We start from the raw sequence: 27,641 nt of genomic DNA on the forward strand, positions 1-27,641 counted from the left end.
CTTTATACCCAAAAAGCCATATGTAGATATGTCACATAAACAGGCATGGTTTTGACCAGCACCTTCTTCATGCTGTTGTCTCCAATTAGAGCTCCTTTTCCGGTCTCAGTGCTTGACAGACACCTTCCTTTCAGCAAGTTTAAAATATTCACTGCTTTTGTATCGTTCAGTGCTTTTGACTGAATGAGAAATGTGTAGAGTCTTAGCAATGGATGCACGTTTACAGTGCATTGTGAGAAATGATTGAATGGAATGGAAGTAAACATCGGGAAGGGTACCTGGAGAGAAAGTCCCCGTTTTTGTTACATTGAGAACATTACACAGGCAATGAACTGTTGAATTAATACCAGACTGGGATGGAATATAAAACCACATTGAAGTAAGAATTGATATTTTCATTTTTCTTTATCATCACTACTCTGTAGTTCTGAGGTTCCTGTTGCTGTACATACACATCTGCTGAAGATGGCAGGGGAGGAGGTTACGCTTCCTTGTGGAAGCTGATTGTCTTCTGTGCTTCTAAAATGAGGGAAGGATCTGTTTATCATAATAGTTTTCCTTGTAGGTCACCAAGCAATGTGTAAATAAGGCTGTTTTCTTCTTACATGCAACTATGCTTAAAAGGATTTTATCCAAAATATCCTGTAATTCCTAACCCTGGCTCAGCTCCAAGAATTACCAAGCCTGGTAATAAGTGAGGATTCTGGGGCTATCAGTACATTTCTGGAATTTATTTTCATTGCTCTGGACGTGGAAGACTAATTTATAGAAGTGAATCTGATGTAAACTAGAGCATCATTTTATCTAAATTATATGCAAAGGCTTGACTATAATATACAGTGGCTGCTAAGGGAAAAAAATTGCAATTCTTTTAGTGCTTGTGGTTCAATTAATTATCATTCTCTTACTTTTTTTGTGTGTTCTTCACAGTTTATGCTATAGTACTGTGTATATATTCATTGATAAAGGAATGAACAGTTCGGCTGTGTTCCTGTTTTTCACTTGTGAAAGCGCTGGTCCTTTTCATTTCTTCAACTAAGAGTTTTTAGCCATTTTTAGCAGTCAGCAAGAATTGACATTTTAAAGTATTTTTGTCTGCTCCCTGGGTGTGTGCATTTGTGACTACAGAATTATGAGGTCTTTTCTGAAGAAAACACTGTGATCTGTTGTGGAAGCAGCTTCTGTAGTTCTGAAAAGAGCTACCGCTGCAGTCCTTTGTTCTGCCGCGAACTGGTGAAAATGTCTTCCTCCGATCCCTAGGGATTTGTCGGTGTTCTGCGTCTACAAGGGCTAAATTTTAATATCGAAAACGTTCAGAAATAGCTTACATGCTTATTGTCATTTGTGCTACTGCGTTGTTAAATCCTAAATTTTAAAGAGCAGGATGTGCTATAATTAAACTTTCCACGTCCTCTCTTTGTCGTAAAAAAGAGTCACTGCCGACCGTGCCTTGGCTGTGTAATTCAGCCCCGTGGAGAGGGTTTGAGCAGACGCCAGGCAGTGATTGGCGAGCCCCCTGTGCGGGACCGGCTTTCCCCTCTCGCTCGGCCCGGCTGTGCGCGCAGCCCCCCGGGCCCGCTGGGCGCCGCCAGGGCCCCGGCCCTGCCCCGGCCGCGCCGCGGAGCGAGGGGGCCGCGCATGCTCGGGGCCCGGCCCGCCCCCGCTCCTCCCCGTGCCCGGGGCCGCCGGCGGGGCCGGGCTCGACCATTTCTGCGGGCGCGGGGACGAGGGGCCGAGCCCCGGGCAGCGGCTTCCCGAGCTTCAGCACCGCGGGCCGGACAGCGCCCGCCGGGCCGGGCGGCTCCCGCGGGCGGCGGTGCGTGGCGGGCCCCGGCGGGGCTGCGCGGCCGCACCATGTTCCTGGGGCTGGCGGTCGCGCTGCAGGTGCTGGCGCTGCTGGCGAGCCGGGGGCACGGCTTCCCCAAACCCGCGGGCACAGGTAAGCGCCCGCCCCGGAGCCTTCTCGCCCTTTGCCGCGGATGGGGAAAGTTCTGCGGGATAGAGATAGAGCATGGTAAAAACTTTCCTTCCACTTGTCTAAAAGCAATGAGATCCTAAATCAACAATATTCCTGGTGCAAGACACCGATCACTGAAGCTGCAGTCTAATATAAAGTGAAGGGATAGGTGCTGGTAGAGGGAAAACTCCGATTTTTTTCCATCTTTTCCAAGCAATGTTTTCATCCATTCTACAGCAAGTAGAATGTCTGCACAAGTCTTTGCTTCTCCCAGTCTCCCGCCGTATTCTGGATGGAAGAGATTTTTAATCTCTTGCTTGTGCCAATCCGATTATTGCTATTTTAGTCAATCTCCTCCGGCACTTTTTTCACCAATTCGTGAGTTTTCTGATCAGAAAGAGGTTGCTGAGTCTATATCTGTATTTCTGTCTTCTGCAGAACCTCTCCCTCTGCCCCAATCATGCTTTGTTTAAAGGTTTGACTTTTTTTATTGTGTTCCCATTTTTCTAGGAACACAGAAAATTTTTTTGCAAGAAAAAAAAAATTAAGGATGCAGTTGGCAACCTATTTAAGACATCATGTTGTATTGGAGTAAATTATAAATTAAGGAAAAATCTCCTGTTTCTTTGTAGTTGTATGTATCATATAACTGAGTATATATATATGTGTGTGTGTGTGTGTATTTATTCTAGATAAAGCTATACACAACAGACAATTAAGTGTAGAAAGACCTTTGGAAGAACAGGTGAGTGAAATAAAAAATATTTACAATTTTTTTTTGGTGGAATTCCTATAAATATTTTTAGCCTTTTACGTACTGGATCCATGAATATCATGAATGGCTAATGAATGGGTAAAAAATAGATTTGCCAGTAAAGTGATTATTGATGGGGTTAGATACAAAATAGGGTTTCAATAATTTTTAAGAACTGGCATAAAGACTTTCACTGTCCAGCATTCTAAAAGCAGGTTGTTAGTTCCAACAGCTCATAGATATGCCATGCCTTTCTACTGACGTCCTATGGGAATATAGCATGAGCTTGAAATGAAGAAGGAAAATGTAACTTGCATTTATCTTAAAATGCAGCTTCTTGTAATGTCTGGTTCTGATCAGAGGATGGGTGGTACTGATGAAAGTGTCCAGTGCTTATTCCTGTTCTACTTATTTAGGCAAACTTCTTACTAAGAGTGAAAATCAGGCATTAAGCTCTCTGCTAATACTGATAAATTCAGAGTTCACACATTTTATTCCTTCTACTTGTTTGCTGTTTTGTTTGCTTTATTTTTGTATGTTAGATTGCTGAAGCTGAGGCAGACAAGAATAGGAAAATAGCTCCCACAGGTAAAATACATTTCCTGGTTTTATAACAATACTCATAATGGTATTCAAAGAGGTATAAGATTTTATGTTATGTTGATATTGATGTATTTTCCAGAAAATAAGCCAGAGTTCAGGAATTATTCCTTTGTTGATGACCTGAACCTGCTCAAATCAGTAGCAGAAGGAGAAAGGGATGAGAAGGAGAGGGAGTCAATTAGAAGCTCTTTGTATGAACAGCAAGTGGCCATTGATGATGCAGACTCCACCAAGAACCGCCGGCTTGTGGATGACTATGACTCCACTAAAAGCGGGCTGGACTATAAATTCCAAGGTATTCCATAATCTTTCAGTGACTTCTGGGTTAGATTCCTCTTGCAAACTGATTGCTTTCATGAATGTTGCATTCACCACTAAACATGAGCTCTATTTGTTACTGGAGTGCAGTTTCAATTATTTCCAGTTGTGGAAGCTTGTTGCATTACAGTTGGGTTTTTGAAACACAGTACAAAAGAATTGCTCTTGATTTTAATGGACTTCCATGGAGGAAAGTCTAATTGTGTAATTTGTAATGTCTTTTACCAATTTAGATTTGATGGAAGGAAAATGGGACATATTTTTAGACGAAAATATATTTATTCTGGTCTGTGAGGAAGAAGCATTTCCACATGCAGCTAAATCACATATATTTATTTCAAATACTATGTGCAGTTTTAGATAATTCTCACAATCACAAACCTAGAAGAAATTACCAAAGGCCAAAGAATACTTGCCTTTGCTACAGGAGTAGTTAATTGACTTGTAGTTTAAGTGAGTCTTCTGAGAATTGTAAGCAGCATTTAGCTCAGGATATTTTTAATTATGTCAAAAGTATGCTGATCACAGACCAAAGCTCACTCACTCTATTACCTCTCCCATTGTCATATCGATATTATTTGCCATAGATAACAGTTACATAATTAAAAGTTAATTTGCTGAAATCCAAACTAGATTATGTGCCATTATCATGAACTGTTTTGATCTAAGTGGCCGTACAATGAAAGTAAATACCAGGAAGACACAAATAAGTGGATATGGAAATTCTACCAATATTTTCTATAAACAGGAAAGTAAGCCCCTAAAGTTCATCTCTGCTCTTTCAGAAGAGCCACTCAGAAAGATATTTTTCAGATGTGAAAAATTTACGCAAAGAACTTTTCCCTGTGACTGATTTAATGGCTTGCAAAATGTGTATCAAAGTATATTCCTAATGTATCTAAAAATGCAGTTTTGTTCTGAAGAGAAAAAGATGTGAGAAAAAGATATTTTTTATGAGATGTTTAATCTAAATGAGTTAGGACGGTCAGCACACAGTAAAACTGTAATCCTTTCAGACGATCCTGATGGCCTCCATCAATTAGATGGCACTCCTTTAACTGCTGAAGACATCGTTCAAAAAATTGCTGCAAGAATTTATGAGGAAAATGACAGAGGAGTGTTTGACAAGATTGTTTCAAAACTTCTAAATCTGGGGCTAGTAAGTATCTTGGTAATAGCCATTTAACTGCGTTTTGGAGTGGATTAGTGCTCTTTCTAAAAACAATTCAGATGCACGCTTGGTCTGAAGCAAGTGGGACTCGGGGTGTAAGCAAATTTCTAGAGCGATTTGGGTTTGCTGGTTAAGCTCTGCAGTAACGTTGTTGTTCCTGTGATGTCTTTGCAACAAAATAGGCCAAACTGCAGAATGTTTCTGATGTTGAAAAAACATTCTCTGATTGTACTCCTCCCATCTCTGCCCTCATTTTTCCTTTAGCTTGTCTTCTGATTTCCACTGAGTGCTTTTCTATTATTAATTTCTTTTCTATACTTAAGGGGGAAAGGTCTGAGCTCATTCCTATCCACCTAATGCTGATTAGTGTAATCAGCAAATACATCCTGTTGCTGGATAGTTTAGGATATTTTACATTACTGATTTTTAGGAAGAGTGGATTTGTCTCTGAGCTCTGAATGTCTCAATGGCTTTAGCCATTGCCATTTGGGATCTTTATATTTTAAAATACTCACCTTATCTTTTGAGCACTAGATTTTGCAGCCGAGTATTGCACCCCACTGATTACAGAGGGAGCTGTGGGACAGCTGCATGGGAGAGTTTTGTTCAAGTGACAGCTGTTATGGAGCAAAGAGAAAACATTTTAATGATATCATAGAAAGCTGTTTGCTTTTTTCCCATTCTGTGTTACTGAATTCTGTTGTAATTATTCAACTGTCCATGGATGTGTTGCAGAGCATATGTATTTCTATATGCACACACATGGGGAGGTGCCACACTTGCAGCTCCATCTTTCAAGCTGCCCTCCACTGTGTTAAGTCCTAAAGAGGTTTGGTTTGAAGGCTGTATGTGTGAATGGGTGGGGTTTATGTGTACACACAGATCAGATGTATTTCTATGTATATGTGTATAGGAGTGTTATAAATGTACACACATTTACATGTCTATATGTACACACAGCTATTACACCTCATTTGGCTGTGCTCAGCTTTGAAACAAGCATACAGCAATCTATTTTCATACTGATATCAGGTTTCATATTGATGTTAGATCTAGAAAAAGCACAGTATCTTATAAGTACTCTGCACAAATATTTTAACAGATCACAGAGAGTCAGGCCTATACCCTGGAAGATGAAGTGGCAGAGGTTTTACAACAGCTAATTGCAAATGATGCAAAGGATCGTGAGAAGGAGTCTGAAGACTTTGATTACCCTGCCAGCAGAGCAGATAGTGGTACAAAAGAAAAGTATCAGGAAAGAATGGTAATTTCTTAGCTAATAATTTTGTCTTGCTTGCCAAATGGTACTAGTACTGCTCTCTTTGGGGAATAGTTAGTTCAATCTGGAAACAAAGGTGTTCTTAAAGAAATTCTGTCTGATGGAAAAAAGAATCATGAATTACTTTAAAATTTAAGACAGATGTCAATTGAAATAACTTTGAGAAAATACTATAGTCTTCACCTTGCAATTAGGACAATGTTGACATGAGGTTGTGTTTTGCTCTATTAACTCTATCATCAAAAACAATGTGCTTAAAGATTTTTTTTAATTATATCTTATGTGGAGACACCAAGCAAATCTGATCAGGATAGTTTCATTAATGGAGAAGTTGATGATACACTGGATAACACATGGTCATCATCTAATGTGTTGGAAAGAAGAAATGAGCTGCCTTCTGAAGATAATTTTGAAGACCTCCAATATTTTCCAAATTTTTATGCATTATTAAAAAGTCTTAACTCAGGTGAGCTTGTCATGTGGTTACAGAAATATAGGAAAGATCTTTAAAAATTAAGATTCTCTGTTTTCTTCTCTTGTCTCTTCCCCACAGCTTCCCTAGTTGCAAGAGACCATGTGCTTTGAAAATGTTCTGTAAGATACATAGCAGAAACTAACTTGATTAGTGATTTTGATGGCAAAACACTTTGCAGTTCTTACTCAGAACTGCAAAGAGTGTGACCTAGACAGCCCTTCCCATCTTGTGCTGTGTGATTCAGGAGTCCTGAATTCTTTTAATTCCTGTAAGGACATGATGAAAAGCTGGCAAATAGTTTTCCCCAGAGATCTTTCCAGTAATTTCCATGTCTTCTAAGCCAACAGAGATACAAGTAAGCCACAGTAGAATCCTCACAGTGATGGTACCAGTAAATGAGTGTGAGCCTCCCAGCCTTTCCACAAACCACAGGTTTGCTGTTTATTGCAGTGAAAGCCCTGCATGTCTCTTCCTATTCCGGTGCTGGACATCACTGCCTTCCAGTTATTGCAGGCAAGACTGTGGCTCCTTGCCACTGCCCTGTGTCATCACCCTCTACACACACCCATTCTCTGCAGCCACAAACACTCTATAACTTCTGGAGGGATGAGGGGTGGTATTTTGTCGATCCCTTGTCCTGCAGGAGCATTAATAATTGCTTCAAGCTGTCCCCTTGTGCACCTGAGTGGAGAGCTGCAATGAAAAACGTGAGGGCATATTTTGCTCAAGTCCAATCAACAAACTTTAAAATCTTCTTCCTGTTCTTTTTAATTGCCAGCATGGCAATTCTGCATGCTAGTTCTCCTTTTTCTACTCACAACACAGGCAGGCATGTTGGGTTTAACAGGTTATGAAGCAAACAGAACCAGGTCCACAGGCTGCATATCTCCTGCTTTATGTGTTCACCTGTCAGGTTGTATCGAGCTGGAGGAGAGGGATTCAGTTGCCTCTTACAGCTATGTGTTAAATTGCAGGCAGCAATAAAAAGCCTGTTCAGCAACTCTCCAGAGTGGCTGGCCCTCTGCCAAGGTTGGGAGTATCTTTCTGACTGTCCCTGATTGACAGTGCCCCTGGCTCTGTTGGGTCCTTCAGTGACAGCCTGGGCAGTGGGGAAAGCCTGTGTGACTGTGATGGGGGAGTTTCACACTGCTAATGCAGAAAGAGCAGCAATATTGTTCAGCACGTAAACACACTAGGGAAAGAAAAGCTAAGAAGCAGATAAGCGTGGGCAAAACCTGATTATTTGTATAAAAATATTTCTTTTTGTATCCTATTCTGAAGTCATGATTCTCCCAGCCATGTTAATGCTTTGTTGTCCCAGTATGCAAGACATGGACTTGTCCAAGTAACAGTCTCATTTGGGACACTATATTTTTGTCATTGAACCCATGGATCTTAATAGGAGAATAGATCTCCATAATAGATCTCTTTCATACAGAGCCAGATTTATGTACTAAATACTTCACAAACAAATAAAGAAAAATTACATACTGTAGAAAACTCTACCTATATCTGCCCTCCGACCATCAATTTGAACTGTCAGATCACTCCATCTTTGTGTGCTTAGTGTTCTTAGCTGTAAAATGGAATTAATACCCTTGGCCTTCCAAGGCAATGGTATTATGATATAGCCCCTCAAGACAAAAAGTTATAAAGAAGAACCTACCCCAGATGTTTTAAAGTATATTCAGCTGTACTTTGCAGGAACAGTTTAAAAAGAAATATGTATGTAAATTCTCATTCTAATCCAGCACAGCATTTTCTCTTTTCATGAGTAGGTCATTCTTGATGCATGAATTTTGCACAGTTTGCAGAACAGTTTTTCCAAGTTACCTGAAGGTTGACTAGTTTTGCTTCATCCCCTCACACAGAGACAGAGACAAAAGAGAAAGAGACCTTGATAACTATCATGAAAACCCTGATTGATTTTGTGAAGATGATGGTTAAATATGGAACAATCACACCAGAAGAAGGAGTTTCCTATCTTGGTGAGAGTACATACTTTATACAACTGTTACTAATGGTGTGTTCTTCCTCTACCAACAGTGATAATTTTCTTCTCATCTTCCTTGCTCTTATGAAACCTGTTTCAGATTTGTTCATTGAAAATGCTAAAGCTTTTAAATGATTGATCATTTCCTACAGCAATGTTCAATTCCATACTGCTTTAATATTTCCATCTAATGAAGGAAAGGTAATATATCAGATATGAATTTTGAGTATTATTACACTTTCATATCTGTGAAGCACAATTTATTTCAATGACTTTATGTCGGGAATATTAGGGTTTTCTCTGTTCTATTAAAGTGGATTGGGTACCTGCATTTCTCAGAAATAATCCAGCACCTCAACTCTAATCTCTCACTGTAGGTAGCTGGACTAGATGGAAGCTAATGCTAAGTTTGTCCACCAAGTAAAACTCTTTCCATCTATGAAGAGTGTTACATCTTGGCACAGGAGTAGATTTTGAAGCGCTCTTTCCTGGATCCATTTTAGGGTCTGTGGCTATGTAGGTTTTGTAAAATTGTTACCATTTCCTGAAGAGGGAATTTGGAATAGCCTGGTTTGTGTCTCACACACCTTTCCTGGCTTTCACAAACGCTCTTTTTATTCACTGTAGGCAGCCTGTCTAGTTAAACAAGTTGACCTACAGAAGAAGGGCTTATCTGTACAAACTCTGCACAACTCTTTCATTTTTCTGAAGTATTTCTGGTCTGGATTAGTCTAAAAAGTTTTTGTTTGCATCAGGGCAATTTCTCAGCTTCATAAATCAGCCTGTCACAGAGAGAGGACTGGCAATGGTCTTTCTACGTTGCAGATACTTGATTGATGAAATTGTAACTGTATGGATTGATTATGAATTACTGGCCTACTAAAGATCCAGTGAATCATGACTCACATTCAGTGCATGATTGCACCTCCTCTCTAAAGAATTCATATCTGACCAAGAAATCTCCTTGAATTTTGGAATATTTGGACAACTTATGCCTCAGTCCAGCTCTTTATTTCTCTGTCTGCCAGTACATCTAAAGAAAGATGCACAAAAAGAAATGGTTGATTTTAAGCACAGTGGTTTCAGTGTCATTCTAGAAATGAAGATGCTATGGCTTGATCAGACTTAATAGACTAAATCCATCCCTGATGCAAGACCATGCAGATAATGGAATTACACTAGGAATGCCTTTTTCCCCGCTAAACTTCAGGGCAGTTGTTCACATTGGCTTTTGTTTGAGCAAATAGATACTGTAACCCTGGAAACAAATTGCCTTGATGACATAATACAGAAGGCAAGGATTGGGTTAAGAGTTTGAGAGGTCTGATTTAGTCTGGATTTAAAGTAAGACTATCAACTGATGTATCCAGACTCTGCTTTGCAAATGAGTGATTTATGCAGAGATGGATTTTGTGCTCCATCAAAGCAACTTACTGTAGTGGAAAAAGCTTTCTCATAGATTCTCAGGTTGCTTCTGTGGTTTTCTTTTTTTAGACTTGCTGTTGAGAAATTGCTTTAAAGCTGACCTTCATTTATTGAGCAAATAATGAGGAAGAGCATCCACAGGAGCATGTTAGCTTCTTGCACTATCCTTAAGCATGGCAGCAGTTTTATTGCCACTCTTACTGAACTAAAAGTTCTATAGTCTCTAACATCTGGATAGGTACTGTGTATCTTGGTGCAGTTTGGATTAGGGGATTGATACACAGCTGTACTTATTACAGCAGATAAAGGAATTAGTATGGATATCTACCAGAATAAAATTTGTAAAATTTATAAAATCAGTGTAAAATTTGGCAGCTTTTTGTTGTTTCCTCGGTCTATAATCAGTGAGCAGATTCTGTGCTACTTGGTGGAAAATACCTACTGGATCTGTGCAGATGGATTATATCCTCTCTCCATTTTGTTACAGTAGGAAACTCTAAATTAATTTTCCCCGCTCTGTGACTGAAGCCATGCATAAGCTAAGCCTCTGAATTATACATTCAAAATAATAAATCATTTACTGAATCAAGTCACAAGGTGCAGCTTTTTTGCCTGTCACAGGGGTGCAGAGACAGTGAATTTGAATGCATATACCAGTAACAGCTGGCTTGGGATTTGGAAACCACAGCATTATGTCATCATCATTGTATATTACTCCAGGGGAAAGTATTTTGCTGCAGCAGTGACTGATGTTATTGGGTTTAGCTTTAAGTTACAAAGGGACTAGCTGCAGTGTGGTACAAGAAAAACACTGATGCACATACATGGAAACACAGGAATAAGTTTATTTTTAATACATATGTTCAATATTATGTAATACATATTTAAAAGCTTTCCATGTGCTAAATGTAATCTGTAATAGAATACAGAAAGCCCAGACCAGCATCTTCATATATATGAATGAGGAGAAAAAGTAATGCCTACCTTTCACAGTATGTGTTCAGAAAGTATAGCTCTGGAAGCATTAAAGAGAGCCTGTAAAAAACTGATAGAAAATGTGTGTTCAGCTGAGGTGCAACTTATTTGATAATTATCCTGCTGTGACAAAATGCCACAATTTTCTATCACCCTACTTTCTTAGCTATGAGTGCTGTTAGAGAAAGCAAATTCTTCTGTGGAGCGAAAGCCTCATTATATGTTTCTAGCCTGTTCAAAGGCTTTCAGAAATCTTTCTAGAAAGGCCATCTGCCCTCTGAATATTGAAAGCTGCCTTTAAAATAATTTTTGCAGTTAGAAGAATGGAAAACATTGTTTGGTACAGAAAATATAATGTAGTAAATTATGACACAGGATCTCAGGAGCACAAGAGGCTTGTGAATTAGATCCAGCTGTGGTATTAATTTAGCCACCTTTGGGTTTGTTGGCAGCATCCAGCAAATGCTGCCCGAACAGCTGAACTCCTTTTGCTTGCAGCCAGAGGCACAGGCTGCTCTCCCTGAACAAGCTGAGTTTTGGGAAGGGCTTGGGACAGTTACTGAAATGATTTTGCTGTTGGCAAGGGTGCAGTGACAGAGGGGAATGGAAGTCTTGGAACACTCCCATGTAGTGACCAGCAGAAAGCAGCAAGAGGCTTTCAGATAAGTTATGACTGATTCAGCATAAAATATGTCATTATTCATGGCATTCACAACATTTATATTGCACAAATAGCTGATATTGATGCATAAATATCTGATACTCCATGCACAGCTGAAAGGACAATATCCTTCACAGTGCTGAGTGCTTCAAGAGAAAAAGAATTGTTTGAGCCAAGAGCAAAACTCACTTTGATTTCAGCAGAGCACAAGGCATGCATTGCACAGATACTTGTACTGTTTAAATATTAGTTTGTGACTTATATCACACTTTCCTTCATTTTCCTTCTGTCTCTTGAGTAACATGATGGTGGAGATTCACTCTGATAGCCTTTCCAGCAAAGCCATCTATCACAGACCAGATAAATATTAAAGAAAAGCTTCATCTACACCACACAAAGAATTTTTTGTATGACAAATGACTTTCCCTGTATATGCCAGGCTATCTAACTAGTTTTAAAATGAAAGCATATCAGTCCACTACCATCTTGATAAAAGCTCTATTTATAGTAATTATGTAAACTACAGTTTTGTAATAGATTTATTTTAATAATATTGTTGTCATCTTAGAAACAGGAACAAATGGTTTCAGCCAGTTTGTTCAGATACTGTTGTAAATCATCTCCCACTAATAAGACCAAAATAATTAGTGATTTTTAGAACCATTGTAGGAAATATTTGCAATTAGAGGCTTGGGGCCATAAAAAATACAGTTTTCAGAGATGATGGACAAATTCTTAAGAGACACCAGTGTTTATATAGGAATCCTTTTTACACAGTAGATTAATTGTATTCTCCTGCTGTGTGCTGCTTACAAGAGTAGATTTGTAGCAAATGTATTCATTGCCACCCCAACCAAGTGAAAAATATGTTACTCAATAAACTATTACCCTAAAAATGCAGATTAGTTATGTGCACATTGTAGCCTTGTGTGGAGTTCTCATTTATTTACTAGCACATGTAGCACAAACTTTTGCCATCAGTACTTCTCTGTGTCACAGATACATCTGTGAGATAGAGAAATACTGTATCTTCCACAACTGGAGAAAAGAAAGGAGCAAAGGACTGGGAAGAAAATTAGGAGCTCTGTAGCTTTGCTCTATCTGAAGGGGATTCCACTTTTTACCTCCTTGTGGTCAAGTATTCAGACTGCTGGAGCCACAGTGTAGAACACACAGCCCACAGCAGACTGGTTGAGGAGCAAACCCCCATTTATTTAGGAGGGGAATAGAGAAATCATTCTAGCTGATCAGAGTGCAGTGTTTGAGTCACAGCTGCCTTCTTCCCTAGACCAAACCAAAGCCACCTCTCACACCTTCTCCCTTTGGCTCTGACTCACTGTCAGAATCCACACTGTCCCCCGTGACTGAGTAGGAGATTGTGTTAGTTGGAAATGGGCATGAACAGATGTCTCTGTTTACCTTTTCCACCCTCACATCATTTGTTCTCCGTGGACAGCAGGGGAGAAGACCAAGCTGCAGGACACACGAGCAGTGGGAGCTGGATTGTTCATGGGGAGCTATTGCTGAGGAGTACGAGCACTCATTCGTTTGGTCCTTTCCTAAAGAACAGTGGGGATATTGTTTTTCTGTAACACTGTCTTCTAGGCAGACTGAGGCTGCATGAAAGGGGAAGGAGAAGAGGCAGAAAGTCTCCTATGTTGATTTTTGACATGTCCCTGCCTCTCCATGCTAAGGAATATGAAATAGCTGTTGAGCCTTTTGCATTCATTCTCAGTACCTCCCACAGCTCCACATGAAGGCAAAGCTCCGTGATTTCCCCACTGTATGCCAGTGCACAGTAGCCACAATCTGGCCTTTTCTTGGGAGAGGAGAACTTGTTTGAATAATGTGACTAATGCCTGAAGTTCTCATCAGCACAGATGCTGCAGGCCAAAGATCTGATCCTGATATTTGTTAGTTAGCCAAGAACAGGCAGAGAGCCAAGAGTGTGAGGCAAAGTGCAGATCACAGCCCACACTGGCATCATCTTTCCTCTCCTCACTGTGACCATAAACTGATGCTCCCTGATGCAGACTGTGATTTTGGAGAGTAAGGGAAGGTGTGGCTAAAGCAGAGCCAGAGGCTACAAGTGGAATATGGACAATGTCATGTGGACCTTTTGTTCATTTTGACCTCGGCCATGAAGGGCACTGACAGTATTTCATGCAGGGAACCATTCATGCATAATACCATCTTTTTCTTTTTAAAAATCCTTTTTTTCCAAAGGTCTCTTTGTTGCTACTGTAAATTTTCTTCATAAACATTAAATTATTTAACAAATTTCTCCCTACCTTAATTTTCCTTTTGATGATTTTCCTTACCCAGCATTTATCATGTGAATGATGCATACAGCTGCCAGTGGGAGTTATTTAATTTCAGGCAGCTCTTTTCTCTGCTATTTATTTTTTATCTGATGAACTAAGGTCACACAGATGCCAGTATACTATACTATATCTGAAAAGCAGAAATCAGAGGCACCTCAGATGGTGAGAGTGGGCTGAATACTGAGGAGCAGCAGTGATTCTGTAAAGTATATGCAAATAGTTAAACCCAAGATGAATTTGCATGGAGATAAGATAAAATGATGGGGGGACACAGAGTGTGCAAAGGTCCCAGGCAAGACTGGAATCTAGGAAGTATATTGATTGCAGATCTCACTGCACCTTTATAGCTGTTCTTTCTGTAATCTCCTCCATGTCTGTCCCCTGCTACTTCTGCATTTAAATAAACACATGAATGTGTTTTTTTCTCCACTACTTAGATCTTACCTCCTATTTTCCCCCATTCAGACTCACTGCATAATAAAACAAATGTGTGTGGAAAGTCTGTGACCTCACAGTTCTCGAGAACCAGGACCACTGCACAATACAGGAAACAGCAGCACCTGAGGGTGACATTGTGTGTGAGGGTGTAGTATTTTTCAGTATCCACAGGTTCTAAATCTTCTCAGATATGTTTTGGGAGAGATCCAGGAGTTTTAGTCTCGCTAATTGCTTTTCCCACCACATTACATGACTATCAAATCATGTGTCCAAGAATCCAAATAAATATTTTACAGTTCATTCCTTTGCTTATCACTGTCTGCCGTTTAAATTTGCAGTTATTTCTTGCAAATATATTGCCTCTTCTTCCATTTCCCTTCTTCTGTGCTTTCCCAGCTGGATGGAAATCTCCATCTTCTCATAGTATCTTATTTGACAAATATATTGCTTGGTTCCTGAAAATCTAGGTTTTGCACCTTCCCAAGTGGTTTGTGTTTCTAAAGGAGGGCAAAGCTTTTCTTTTTTCTCACTGTATTTAATAGTTCCATAAACCCCTCCCTACTTTCTGAATTCAGAGCCACTCTGTTGACAGTTGAGCACTGAGACCTAAGTTCAAGATGAGTATGTGGGTGTGGGGTAAAGAAAGTGTCACTGAACATTTAAAACTCCTTCCCACTCCTGCAGGAGAGGCAGCTCTGTGCTGCTTCAGTCCCAAACCATCATGCTTGTAAAGGGCATGCTGTGAAAACACATAAAATGTGTGCACAGGCCACAGAGCAGCTCCAGGATGGGAAAGGATTACCAAAGGACTGTACCACACAGCTCTAGGAGACCTGCAGTAATGCAAAAGAAATGCCTGTAGAATATTGAAAGGATAAATCTGAGAAGTAGCCTGTGAGGTAGGGAATTCAATAAGAATGATAAGGGAGACTATGTTTACCTCAAAGCACATCTATTTAATTGTGTTTTACTTTTGGAGTTGCTTTTAACCTGATTGCCAAGTGATACTGTTGCTGTCCTAATTTCAGATCACTCTGACCATCTCACTGTAATCCCTTTACAAGTGATGCCATGACCTGGGACTTGTCACCTGATGTGTCACTCTTCATGGCAGCATTAGGCTTCAGACACTCTATCACAACAAATCAGTCAAACAGGAAGATTCAGAAAGAAAATTCCCTATCTTGACGTGTAAGGCAGGGAGTTAGAGAGCAGCAGGAGATTTGCAATGCTGAGACCCATCTGTAATTCCACAAAGGAGGAATTTCTCTTGTTGGTCACAGTTTTAGTAGTTTATGTGACATATGCTTGATACAGCTATAGCTGACCAAAGGTCAAACTCTGCTTTTGGCTACAATGGGGAAAATCCAATGGATATTGACAGTTCTTGGGCATGCACTTGTCTAAAGAATTAATCAGATATACTCTTCCCATAGAATAGTCCCAAACAAATGCTGAGATGTCTAGGGATTTTTCACAGATGGAAAATGGCCTTGCATACGCTTAAGGATCGTCTACTGCAGGAGACAGAAAAGCCCTAGGAGAACTGTGGTTTCTTAATGCCTGAAATATGTGAATGTCACACAAGCAGTCATCAGCACAAAGCTTTCCAGCTGAAGCAGCTGGAGTGTATGAACTCATTAAGTAAACTAAATTTTTAGCTAGTGTTAAAAGTGATCTTAGGTACCTTGATGATCCCTTTTCTCCTTTAATAAACACAGTCTTTTTATGCTGTATGAAAACAGAACAGCAAAGCAGGTCTTTCTGTGGAGAATTAATGACAAAGAATCTCAGCTTCAGTCAATTTGGTGAGGATAGAATGTGAAACTGCCTCCAAGGTACAGGACAATTATGCAGAAGAAAAAGCCCTTTGCAGGAAAATTTGCAAGAGTCTGGAAAGCACCATGAATCTGTCTATTGAGAAAGGTCCATGTTAGGCTTCCATTACCAATTCCATTAAATACTCAGATGGATATATTAGTTTCTGCCTCTCTAATAAGAACAAATTAATTTAATTTGTAATAGTTATCCATGTAATATCTTTTCCCCTGGATTTGGAGGGCGTTATCACAGTACATTCTCCCAGAGTAAAGATAAAACATTCTAGGTTTACGCAGTTCAGATTTTGGATGCCCAACTTGAAGGACTTTAGAGTTTCAAAACTGCTGGGAATTTGCATTTTCAGGTGGAATTAAGAGCATCTTTCAGTGTGTAGGAACTGGGACTAGGACGTCTCAGAAAGCCTACTCAAAACACAAGCCCTCCTGCAGCATGAATGCTTCAGTGAGTCACCCCAGATCAAAGAGCAAGTTAGAAAGTGAGGCAAGGCAGAAAGCAGATCTTGTGACTCCGGGTATCTGCTTGGATGATGAGATTATCCTGCTCTGCAGAAAGCTGCCGCCAGAGCATTGACCTATTTACCAGCGTAGGTCACTTCCATTAGCTCAGTAGTTATTGTCCTGTTGTTTTAATTAGTGCCATTTCAAATAAGTGGCCGGCTGTGTGGAAAGGTCAGTACCTTTCTAAGCTCTTCCTCTGTGCAAATTAGGTTGCTAAGGAGACGACACTGGAAAAGTAATCAATCCTTGTTAGACCTGCGCTAGGACAGCGGTTGCTTAGCTGCTGGCCAGGCACAGCTCACTCAGAGGATGATTCACTCCATCAGTGTAAGTCAGAGCAAACACTGCTCAGCCCTGGCCTAGCCACACATGGCAAGTACAAACATGTTTTGAAACAATACCAGCTGTTAAAGCATTACTTTTGATGCGGAGCAAGAGCAATAAATCCTGTTCAGGAAGAACTGGGATTATCTGGCAATATTCTCTCTAGGGTACACATGTAGGCACATCAAACAAGCCCTTCAAACATGGACTCTATCACTCAGGAAATACAGCTGATTATAAATGTTCAGATCCATGTTGATGTGCCATCCATCTGGCAGAGTAACTTCACCACTTCTCTTGTCAAATGTAGTGCCTGTTAAAAGGCCAGTCTTGAAAGTTTGCATCCTTTCTGACAAAACAAAGCTTTGAAAATGGAACCCGGTGATTATGGTGTTCAGTCTGGCTTTAGTGGCAAAGCTCGGGTCATTAGCATTGCCTTATTACGCTTCGTGGGGCTGGAAAGCAATTCTGTGCTCACAGAAGAGTGATAGTGAACTCACATGAAATTGCTACCCAAATCAAAGGACTTGGAGAAACTGTACAATTCCTAAAGCTATTTATAGAAGTGAATAAATAATGGAGGAATATGAATCCCATTGCCTGCTGTAGCACGTGCTGTATGTGGATATATGTACAACTTTTGAACACTATAATCTATTGACAGAACAAAAACTTTCAGAAATATCAGTGTCAGACATTTAAATCTAAAGATGTCTTGGCAGGTTATTAATCTATCTTGTGGTGGAGTCTTTATTTCCTGCTAATAGAAACTTACTGCCTAAATATGGACACTTTAAAGGAAGAACATGAAAGGAACTTATGAATCAATGCACTTACATACGTGTAATATTTTAAATTTTTTAATACTTTTCTTTTTTAAAATACTATGTTTATACTTAAAATTAAGCATAATTTAATAGAACATGCTGTATTAAGCTCCAAAATCAGTGACATTTTTGCATTTGCATGAATTAGTGAAGAAGAATGATCTATTTGTTTGAGTTTACAAAGGATTTTTAAGCTGTGGAATTTTATCCTGAAAACTGTGCCTCTTGCAAAAGAGAAATCCTTATATTCCTGTTGAAATACTAGTATGGTACTGATTAAGGATGAAAAATAGAATCTTAAAATGAACTGAAAGGGATGTTTACGGTCCTTTCAATAAGCTTTGAATCAAGTGATTAGTGAGGCATCAACACCACCACTATAATTCTAGCTTGTTTTTTATTTCACCAGGATGTCTAATCCAGCTTGCAACACAGCCCAGACCTGTTTTGGTTAGGGCATATGGGGCAAGGTCAGAAATCACATTAAAGGGATACGTACCAAATGAAAATAATCACAAAAAACCCATGATGTGATGTAGAACTGGGAGGGTGCAATCAGGCACTTGATGCCACGGTTTAGTTGAGGTGGTAGGGCATGGGTTGGACTTGATGATCTTTAAGGACTCTTCCAACCTAGTCATTCTGTGAATTCTGTGAAAATGTTATTAGCCTTATTATATCTATTCTGCCATAGTTCCCACATCACATACTGAATATTTCAGCTGTTTATATAAATGGAATTCTGATAAATTTCAAAACTAAGTCTCTCAAAAATACACAGCACAACATAGTATGTATGAAATTTTGAATCCATGTTTAACTGAACATTTAAAAGATAATAAAAGGAAGGAAAATTCTCACCAGATCCATAATATGAGTGAGGAAACATGGCAGGTTGTAGGTGATCTGCATTTTGAATACCTACCAAGTGTGGTATCAAAAGGACTTTTTTCCCACATAACCATACAATGTTTATATCTGAAACATCCATCTTTATGAAGAGATGCTTTTACTTTCAAATTAGATTGATTCAGCCCTGAAATTTGTATGGAAATACATTTTCTAGTCTTCTAGCTCTGTATACATGGCCACAGCTGTCTAGTTGGTTTTCAGGTAAATGCTTGACTTCAGCAACTTTAGAAAGTATTTGTTTTCATCTCTTCACTTTACATGTTTATTTCATCTAAATATAATTTAAAACCTTCTACTAGACTTTTTTCCTAGTGAAGCCATATAAATCAAGACACCTAGGCAGTTTGGGGTAGTGTTTTCCCACCAGGAGGAAGCACATATTTCATAGTCTTGTCTTTTTTTGTGAAGTTAAAGCCTTTCATTGCTTTCATCAGAATAAATTGCTACAGACAGTCATCAGTATATTGTGACTTACATGACTGAAATATGGAATATGATACACACTTTTACTGACTTTATGCATGTTGGCACTATTTGGTACTCTTATTGTCATGATTCAGTTGTTAATTTTTTAAAATAAATTGATCAATATTCTGTATTTCTGTTTGTTCTTTTAGCATTGGCTCTGCATTAATTGTTCAGGGGCAAGGATGAAGGCTGTTCTTTTAGATTTCTACTTACCATTCACACTAGTGTTGGGGAGAATGTAGTATGGATTCAGCATGTTATCCATTGGAGAATAACTGGGGTTTGGTTTTGTTTTGCCTTGATTTCTAGAAAACTTAGATACAATGATAGCTGAGCAGACAAAGAAGAAGCTTGAGAACCCTTCCACTAAAACCAGGACAAAACTAACAGCAGGTACTTAGTCTACAATTTTCTTTTCTGGAATAACACTTTTTCTAACCTATTCAGTTAAAAGGATGCTAATTGCTTTGGCAGCCAGACTGCTTGTTAAAGCCACAGTTTCTCAAGGACCTGTACCAAGCCGTAGCTTGGTTGTCTAAGCACACAACTAGAGAGAAATTTTCACTTAATTACCCAGTCTTTGAGAAGTATATTCACTCTCTTTTTCTTCACTGGAGCCCAGATGTTACACATATACAAAAGCAAGCTGTATCAGTGCTTTTTAATACTAAAATAATAATGAAAAAGCCTTATTTGTCGACTTTGAATGTTGCAAATGCAAATTTCTTAGAATTTTTCTCTGCACAAAGAAATGTGCCTTTGCATTGCAGTCACCTGTGTTCAGCTATTGTTTGTCAGAGCAGAAACAAGCGTTCCTCTTTCCAGAGGTCTGGAGTAGAGATGACCTTTAGGAACCACTTTGAGACAGTTTCCAATGAGGCTCTTCCTCAACCAGCAGTGAAAATCATTTATTTGCCAAGGTTGTATTGATGTGATTGAGAAATGCTCCTGGACATTTGATACGAAATTGTTTGCTTTTGTTATTTCTTTAGACAAGAGCAGTGAAGAAGCAGACAGTACGAAGGAAGAAGCAGCTAAAATGGAAAAGGAATATGAATTTTCAAAGGATTCTACAAAAAATGAAGGACAAAATGTAGCAGGAAACAGTGAAGAATCCAGAGGTACAAAATATTGCTTTTCCTCCAAGTGATTGGAGTATTTTCCTCTTTTTGGTATTGATTTTCCTTGGTGTTAGCATAAATATCTTCAGTCTGTAATCACTGGGAGTCAGCACACAAGAGCTTCATTCAGAAGTGTACTTATCTGCCAAGTTTTAAATATATGACACTACACCCCTGGCTGAGCAGACATTCATAGAATTCATAGACCCTTTTAGAACAATATGAAATGCAGTTTGATGCAGTAGTGCAAAGAAATTTTGCTTCTTTGCATCTGTGGTTTTTCAGGATGGCCAGAATATTCAATATCTGAGAGGGCCCATTGATTTCTATAGTTTGTGTTAGAGCAAGCTGGTACTCAAAGGCAGTGAAGAGTTCTGCAGTGATACAATTTATATTTCCCACTGCCAGAGGTTAAAGGTTATCAGTAATCAACCTATTTTATGTAACACTGAAAACATTACAGTAAGTTAGTGTCTCCCTCAGCAAACGTAGCACAGTAGTACAGTTATTTCTGCCATGCCTCAGCATGACAAATAATGCCACGTGCTGAATTACACTGTACTGGCTGAAGTCTCCTGGGTGCAAAGCAGCTACTCTATCTGAAAACAAATCTGCAGGAGACATCGTGCCTCCTTATTGTGCTGAACTCTTGAAGGAGAATGTTTGTTTGTGCAGAAACCTTTCAGTGAGTTCTTATTGCAAAGGGTCCAGCATAAGTATCTGCGTTTTGTAGTCAGTTGGTTAAACAAAATTGCTTCTTTTGCAATGATGTCTGATGCTTATACTTTTTGGAATGCAGTGTTTTCACTCAGGCAGCTCAGTAATGAATTTCAGAAATCAGGACTGCAGTAGATTGTAGTCCATCAGTCACCTGGTTCAGCTCTGTGGGCGGTGCAGCCACTCACAGAGGGAAGGTGTAATTTTTTTTCCAGCAGCTTATTTATTTCAACATGGAAGAGGAAAATAGCTCAATATGTCTGTCTGATTTCACAGTAAAGAAAAGTTAACTCAATACTTTTTGGTAGGAAGTGATAAATAACACATTTTGCTCGTCTCTTGAAGATTTGTCTTTTCAGTTTGGTTCAGGTTATTTTCCTTTATCTTCAGTCCAATAGCTTTTTAGAAATTCAAATTGGATCAGTATTTATTCTTTGTCTCATCATGCAATGCCCTTGCTCTTTCACAGAGTAACTTACTGTAAAGTTACTGCACTCCCCGCTCAAAAATGAGTGTATCTGATAGCGTATCCACTTACTAACAGGAACAGACATGCATAGTTGGCAATAGTAACCTTCTACACACTAATCACACTAGGTTTGTATTCCTGACAAAGACATTACATCAATAAAGCTTCAGCCAAGCTAAGAATTCAAAATCCATTAGCTGGAATATTTTCTTAGGGGCCTTGTTAGATAATCCTTGTACTAATTGTGTCCTGTGTGCTTTCTGGTCCAAAAATAGCCGTCACTTTAAATTTCAGCTATAACAATGAGTTATCATGGTAATTTTAATACATCCTTTTTCTCAGTAAATACAGTAACTATATTTCAAGTTGTCTTTCCAAAATATCACAGTTTTAGGTTTGCTGTATGCTGCTAGTACTACTGTATGGAGGAGTTTTGATACTGAAAGCTCTCAGCTCTAATTAAGTCCTTCCTTGCTATCTCAACGGCTTTTTCCTTGCTGAACAATTATGATGATCAAAAAGCTACAGGTTTTTTTTTAATCCACATATGTAGTTTCTGTGGATGTCACCAAAAGTTATGTATAAAGATCCAAAAAACCATGATCCTAGGTTTGTGTATGACTAATCTTGCACAGGCAACACCTGCTAACCATCTGCGGGAATTTTGCCTGACTGAGTTTGACAGGACTCAGGTTTTAAACAGAAGCTAAGAATAGTTTTAATCTGCCTTTGCTGTGACCAACTTCACCCAGTTAAGCAAGCTGCATCAATCATTGACTTCTCTCTCATCCTTTCCTCCAGGGAAGTCTGAGGCATATTTGGAAGCAATCAGGAAGAACATAGAATGGCTGAAAAAACACAATAAACAAGGTAACAAAGAAGGTATGAAGTAAAAGGTCTTGACATGGGGGTGGGCACCATATGCATTAAAAAGCAAGTAATTTATATTGTGTTGTAAAACTTGTGTTATACCTTAAATAATAGTAATGTGAAACTGTCCTTGTCTAGATTATAGTGACCATTAGTGGTGTTAGAGTTAAATAATGCAAGTCATGTAAAAGTTGAGCCAATGAACATAAATGGTGAACTAAGGTAGATTAATGTAAACTGGGTGGAATGGCCACTGGCCACAAAACCCACAGAGACTGACCAGCAGGGAGTTAGTCATGTGCCGTCCACGCAGTCATGGTGGCCTGCCTGCCACCAGGTAGCCGTGTCAGCTTTGTCTAATGCTTCATTTCTTAGCTCATCATGTTGTAATTATGACTTTGTAGGTGAGACAGATGCATTTGAAATGTCTGGACATGTCTAGAGAAGCTTGGTGCATCTGGCTAGCATGCCTGCACCAATAGCAACAAGTCTTGTTCCATAACCAGGAACAGTTGAGATCCAAATTTATGTCAGTAGCACTGTAATACACTGGATTACTGCCCAAATCAACTCGAATGACTTGTAGCTCTCACATGCAAAGCTGTGCAGAAGGGAGCAGTGACTGAAGCAGCTGCACAGGGTTTGCTCACCAGCCGTCCCGCCTCTTCCTCAGGGACAGGGCTGTGTGAGAGCTGCCAGCAGGGACAGAACAGCGGCAGAATTTCTCCTTTATTTTTCACGGATCTTTATTTATCCATACCATCTTTTTCCTCAAGTTCTTACATAAAACCAGCCTCCCATCCCTATTCTCTGCCATGGCTGTGTGTTCTGCCGTGGCCTGCTCTGGAAGCGAAGGTTCCTAGCCAGGGGATCTATCCCTGGGCTATGACTGGTGCCTGGTGAGAAGGATCCTTCTTGCGCCAGCCAAGCAGAGGGTGATCTGAGATGAGATTAGCCCTGGGTGATCTATCCATCCTCTCTGTGAGTTGAAGTGTGTATGAATTCCATTTCAGAGATGAGTGGATGCCTACAGCCCAACACATTCATTTTCCTGTACAGAAGCTGTAATAGGAAAGACTATTAAAAAAAACCATTCCCATCTCTCAAATTGCTTCCACACAATGGCAGCAACGGCAGTTAGCAGCAGGGCTACATATTTGCTCAAGAGTTTTCCTGCCAATTTTAATTAATGGTTCTGTTTAGCAATGTACTCATTAATGTAATTAGATCTCCATCATGTGTGATTATATCTCTGTATCACACATACTGCCTGAGCAGCCCCTCGCTCCTCTTTGTAGTAATCTTTCTTCTGCACTGCTGCAGTCAGAAAATGGCTGTGACTGCAGATCAATAGCATTTTATCTGCCTGTGAATGCATTAAGATATATATATATCTGTGTAGATGGATTTTCATTTGCACTAAAATATCTTTATTGTCCTCTGGCAATGGAAATAGGCCTTAAAGTGAGTGTAAGTTGTGACAAAATTAGAATAGTATTCTTACTCTTCTGATACATCATCTTTAATGTGCCTTTTCATACTCTTTATTTTTGTAAAATGCTAATTCAGTTCCCCATGGATGATGTTAAAAGAAGTACAGTCAGAGTAAGCTTATCTAACCATGAATGCATTGCGGTGTTTCTTCAGTGCAAGATTAGGTGGTGTTGCTGTGCTCATCAATCATTTCTCCACTTCCAGCTGGCACTTGGGGGCTGTGAGAAAAGAGATTCTCAAAGTAATTAATGTATAAAAATGGCCAGAATTTCCCAGCCCTACTCATGGATTGGGTTACTCACCGAATATTCTTGAAGAGGTTTAGGTTTTCTTCAGGCAAATGTTTGTGGGTCCTTCATTTTGTGTGAATTTCAGTAGATATTATTCATTCAATGACTAGTAACCCTGGGAATGTTGATATGCATTTCTGCAGTTTGGAAGTATCAATTGCCTATTAAGGAGGCTGGTAACCTTGAGTGGCTGGGATGATTTAAAGATAAGCATGTCAAAAGCCTGGATTTTGGGCTCATTGCCATTTGTGTCCAACGTTTGTTTTGCCTGTGTACAACCTACAGACTCCATGGGCCTGTCCTTCATATCTCCCAGACCTGGCTTGATGCTTGAAACCATTGCAGAATGAGCATTTAACCAGTACAGGCAAAGAGCACGAGTGCGTTGTTCAACAAATACTTAGGTACTTGAGAGCTTCACAACACTAACAGCAGCCATTTAGAAATGAAAGTAAAGCCTATCATTAATTTCAATGGCAAATGGCTTGATCTGAATATGCAAATAAGAGCTCACTTCATGTAATGCTGCAGCTGTTGCAGTGAATCAGCATCCAAAGCTGATTTTTCTAATTACAATAGATTTGAAATAAGTATTAGAAATTGGCAGCTATCAATTTCTAGAAAAAAACCCAATTTAAATTGCTGTGAGATACACAAATTAGCCTGAATTGGATAATATCGTAATGGTTGTAATCCCATACAGGATGTTTAGTAATTAAACCTTCACATCTCCACATAATGATCTTAGAGTTAGAAAAAGTATTCTAGAAGTAAAATAAGCACAGATATTTTAATTTGAAAAATGTGGCTATTCAATTAATTTAGTATTTGTTCTTCATTCACTTCCATTCCTTGGTATCTTTCAATGGAGACCCTCATTCTGTCAAGGTGAATGAAATCTCTCATCCCAGTTACAAAATTGCTCAGTACTTTTTGTCCCTATTACTCATACAGGATGGAGACACAAGCAGGTTACGTTCTCATAAGTAATGACAGTAACAGAGCGGACAAGAAATCCTCACCTCAGTACAGCACATGGCAAAACTCCTGCTAACTCAGATATGGAGAGGACACCTCTGCAGGAGTGGGGAATGTTTAATATAAATTTTCTGTATTATTCATTTGAAATTGCCTTATGCTTTCATAAAAATGATCACAAGCATCAATTTCCTTCTTAATATCTTTCTATTTCTATCCTGTTTTGGTCAATTTTTGAAACCTAAAAAACCACAAATTCATTATTGTCTATTTTGTTAAGAATGCATAGTTTGAAGAAAGGTTCTTCCATATACTGCTGTATGATGCTATACATTGGACATTGCAAAATCAGTTTTAATGTATTCTGAAGGCTCCGTCTATGGAACAAGTAATTTATACTGAAAAATTCAGAATGTATTCATTCTTGTGAAAGATACTAATTCATTTAACTCAGTGTGAACCTTTAAAACATTGATGTTCTTCTTCTGATTCTAACCAATTAAGCTTTACATTTATCCAGCTAATTATGTAACTGAAACTTACATTGTGTTTCTATGTGAATATACTGAATGTGCTGCCAGAGTCACAACTACACAATAGGTTTCCTTTCTGTGTTACTTGAAAAATTGCTCTGCAGTAGAATTCTTTTCATGGAAAATAGTGATGTTCTCCAGCACAGGCAAAGTCTATTTAATGCATGTGGTGTGAATCAGGCTGCATAGATGCACTCATCTATTGGAAGAGAAGGAAGGATCTTTCAGCACTCTGTTGCAGATTGACAGAGGAAGATTGTCAAAACCTGACACTAACATTGTCACAAAGGCTGCTCACTGCAGTAGTTTACAAACCAGATCAAATATCATGTTCTGTATCAAGGTAAATAATTGTATTACTTTGCTCTATTTTCAGGCAGTTGCTTTCATGAATTTCCACTACAATGGTAGTAAGTGGGAATTTTACTGGGATTTCAACTGGAAATAGTCTATTTAATACTTTCTTTTGATTCCATAACAGTTGTGAAAATAATAGGGCACAACAGCTTTTGCTGTGCAGACTAGAACATCAAATCCCTGGACTGGAAAATATTCTTGCTTTAGCATTTGATAGCAATCAATCAAGAGCGAGAGATGATTATTTCTCTTGGATAATAAAAGCGCCATGGTGTGAAAAAAGACTTTGTGCAGATGTTTTGGGTTTTTTTGTTTTCACAAGCTGCACTTAGAGAGAATTCTCTTCATGTTTGATAAAGTACATTGGTTGGATAAACTTTACAATGACATTGATTCTTAGGTGAAATAGTATAATGGCAATGACTCATTGTGCAAATGAATTCTTGTTTTTCAGACTATGATCTTTCAAAGCTGAGAGATTTCATTGATCAGCAAGCTGATGCTTATGTGGACAAGGGCATCCTGGACAAGGAAGAGGCTGATGTAATTAAACGCATCTATGGCAGCCTGTAAAACGTTAGTGACTGCCAAACCTGTAGAAATCTAGTCTAGTGTCCCCCACTCCTGGCTCAATGACTTATGATCTGTTAATTTGAGGATATCATTAGAAATGCTCTGTTTACATTGTACTGACAACTCTAGACAGAAATTAAGAGCTGTAGTGCTCCATTTACTTTCTGCATACTGTATTTTCCTACATTCACAAATCAACCCTAAACACCAAATTCTGACACTGAATTTCTATTTGATAAGGTAAATATTTCTGTAATGCTCTCTTTGATTTATTGTTCGTGTTTGGTTTACTTTTGTAGCTAAACCAATCATTTCTGATGGTAATTTCTTTTAATGCTACATTTTTTGCTTTCACTCAACAAGCTTTCTATAGATGCAACTATGTAAAGGGCATTATTAGAAAATAGTTCATAGTTCTCTAAATAAAGTATTTGAAAATAATTTACCTATTAAAGTTTTCATTAATATTATTTTAGATTCATTTATTTTCATTTTAAATACTATCATTCTTTTTATCATTTTTTATTTCTATATATAGTATTCTGTAATGTAGACTGTAGTGTCCTACAGCTAATTGATAAATCTTTGACATTACAATTGCCTTCCATATTAGAATATTATCTTCTTCAGCATGTGTGAACATTCTCCTTGCACCGTTTGATGATTGTGCATGCATAATTAGTTGAATTCCTGATGTGAATATCCTGTTAGCAAGTGTAAATAGCCATTGCTTTCTCTAAAGAAAAAAAAAAACATAAGAAAGCAATTCAAATCATTTTGTATGGAAAGGGAAGTCTGCAACTAGAAATGGTTTTTTTAGGAACAGGGGCCCTGCTTTTCAGAAAGACTTAAAGAATCTATTGTATCTCAGTATCTCTGAATATCAAGGCTGTGGTCTGATTACTGACCTCTGTTGTGAGCTGAGCAGTATTAGCTTGCAGAACTTCTTTTTTTGGGGGAGTCTATATATGCTAGCATTAGCCAAGAATTTGGTAC

At 38.9% G+C, this 27,641-nt stretch overlaps 1 protein-coding gene across 3 annotated transcripts; it reads left to right on the forward strand.

The window, feature by feature from the left end:
* Positions 1–1,673: 1,673 nt before the first annotated feature.
* SCG3 (secretogranin III) lies at positions 1,674–27,086 on the forward strand. Of its 3 annotated transcripts, none has more exons than XM_068203946.1 (12): positions 1,674–1,939; positions 2,650–2,702; positions 3,254–3,299; positions 3,394–3,609; positions 4,649–4,791; positions 5,906–6,067; positions 6,371–6,548; positions 8,429–8,545; positions 19,553–19,636; positions 20,236–20,364; positions 22,352–22,420; positions 26,527–27,086. In XM_068203946.1, exons 1-12 carry the CDS (start codon positions 1,855–1,857, stop codon positions 26,643–26,645), a joined length of 1,401 nt encoding a protein of 466 aa, XP_068060047.1. In that variant the 5' UTR covers positions 1,674–1,854; the 3' UTR covers positions 26,646–27,086. The 3 variants fall into 3 exon arrangements, with proteins under 3 accessions (XP_068060047.1, XP_068060046.1, XP_068060048.1); XM_068203945.1 differs by having other exon boundaries at positions 1,675–1,939; positions 22,352–22,432; XM_068203947.1 differs by lacking the exons at positions 1,674–1,939; positions 2,650–2,702; positions 3,254–3,299; ... (2 more) ...; positions 5,906–6,067; positions 6,371–6,548 and adding an exon at positions 8,259–8,282 and having other exon boundaries at positions 22,352–22,432.
* The last annotated feature ends 555 nt before the right edge of the window (positions 27,087–27,641 follow it).

Source organism: Anomalospiza imberbis, chromosome 13, assembly GCF_031753505.1.
Source record: "Anomalospiza imberbis isolate Cuckoo-Finch-1a 21T00152 chromosome 13, ASM3175350v1, whole genome shotgun sequence".
Taxonomy (NCBI): Eukaryota; Metazoa; Chordata; class Aves; order Passeriformes; family Viduidae; genus Anomalospiza; species Anomalospiza imberbis.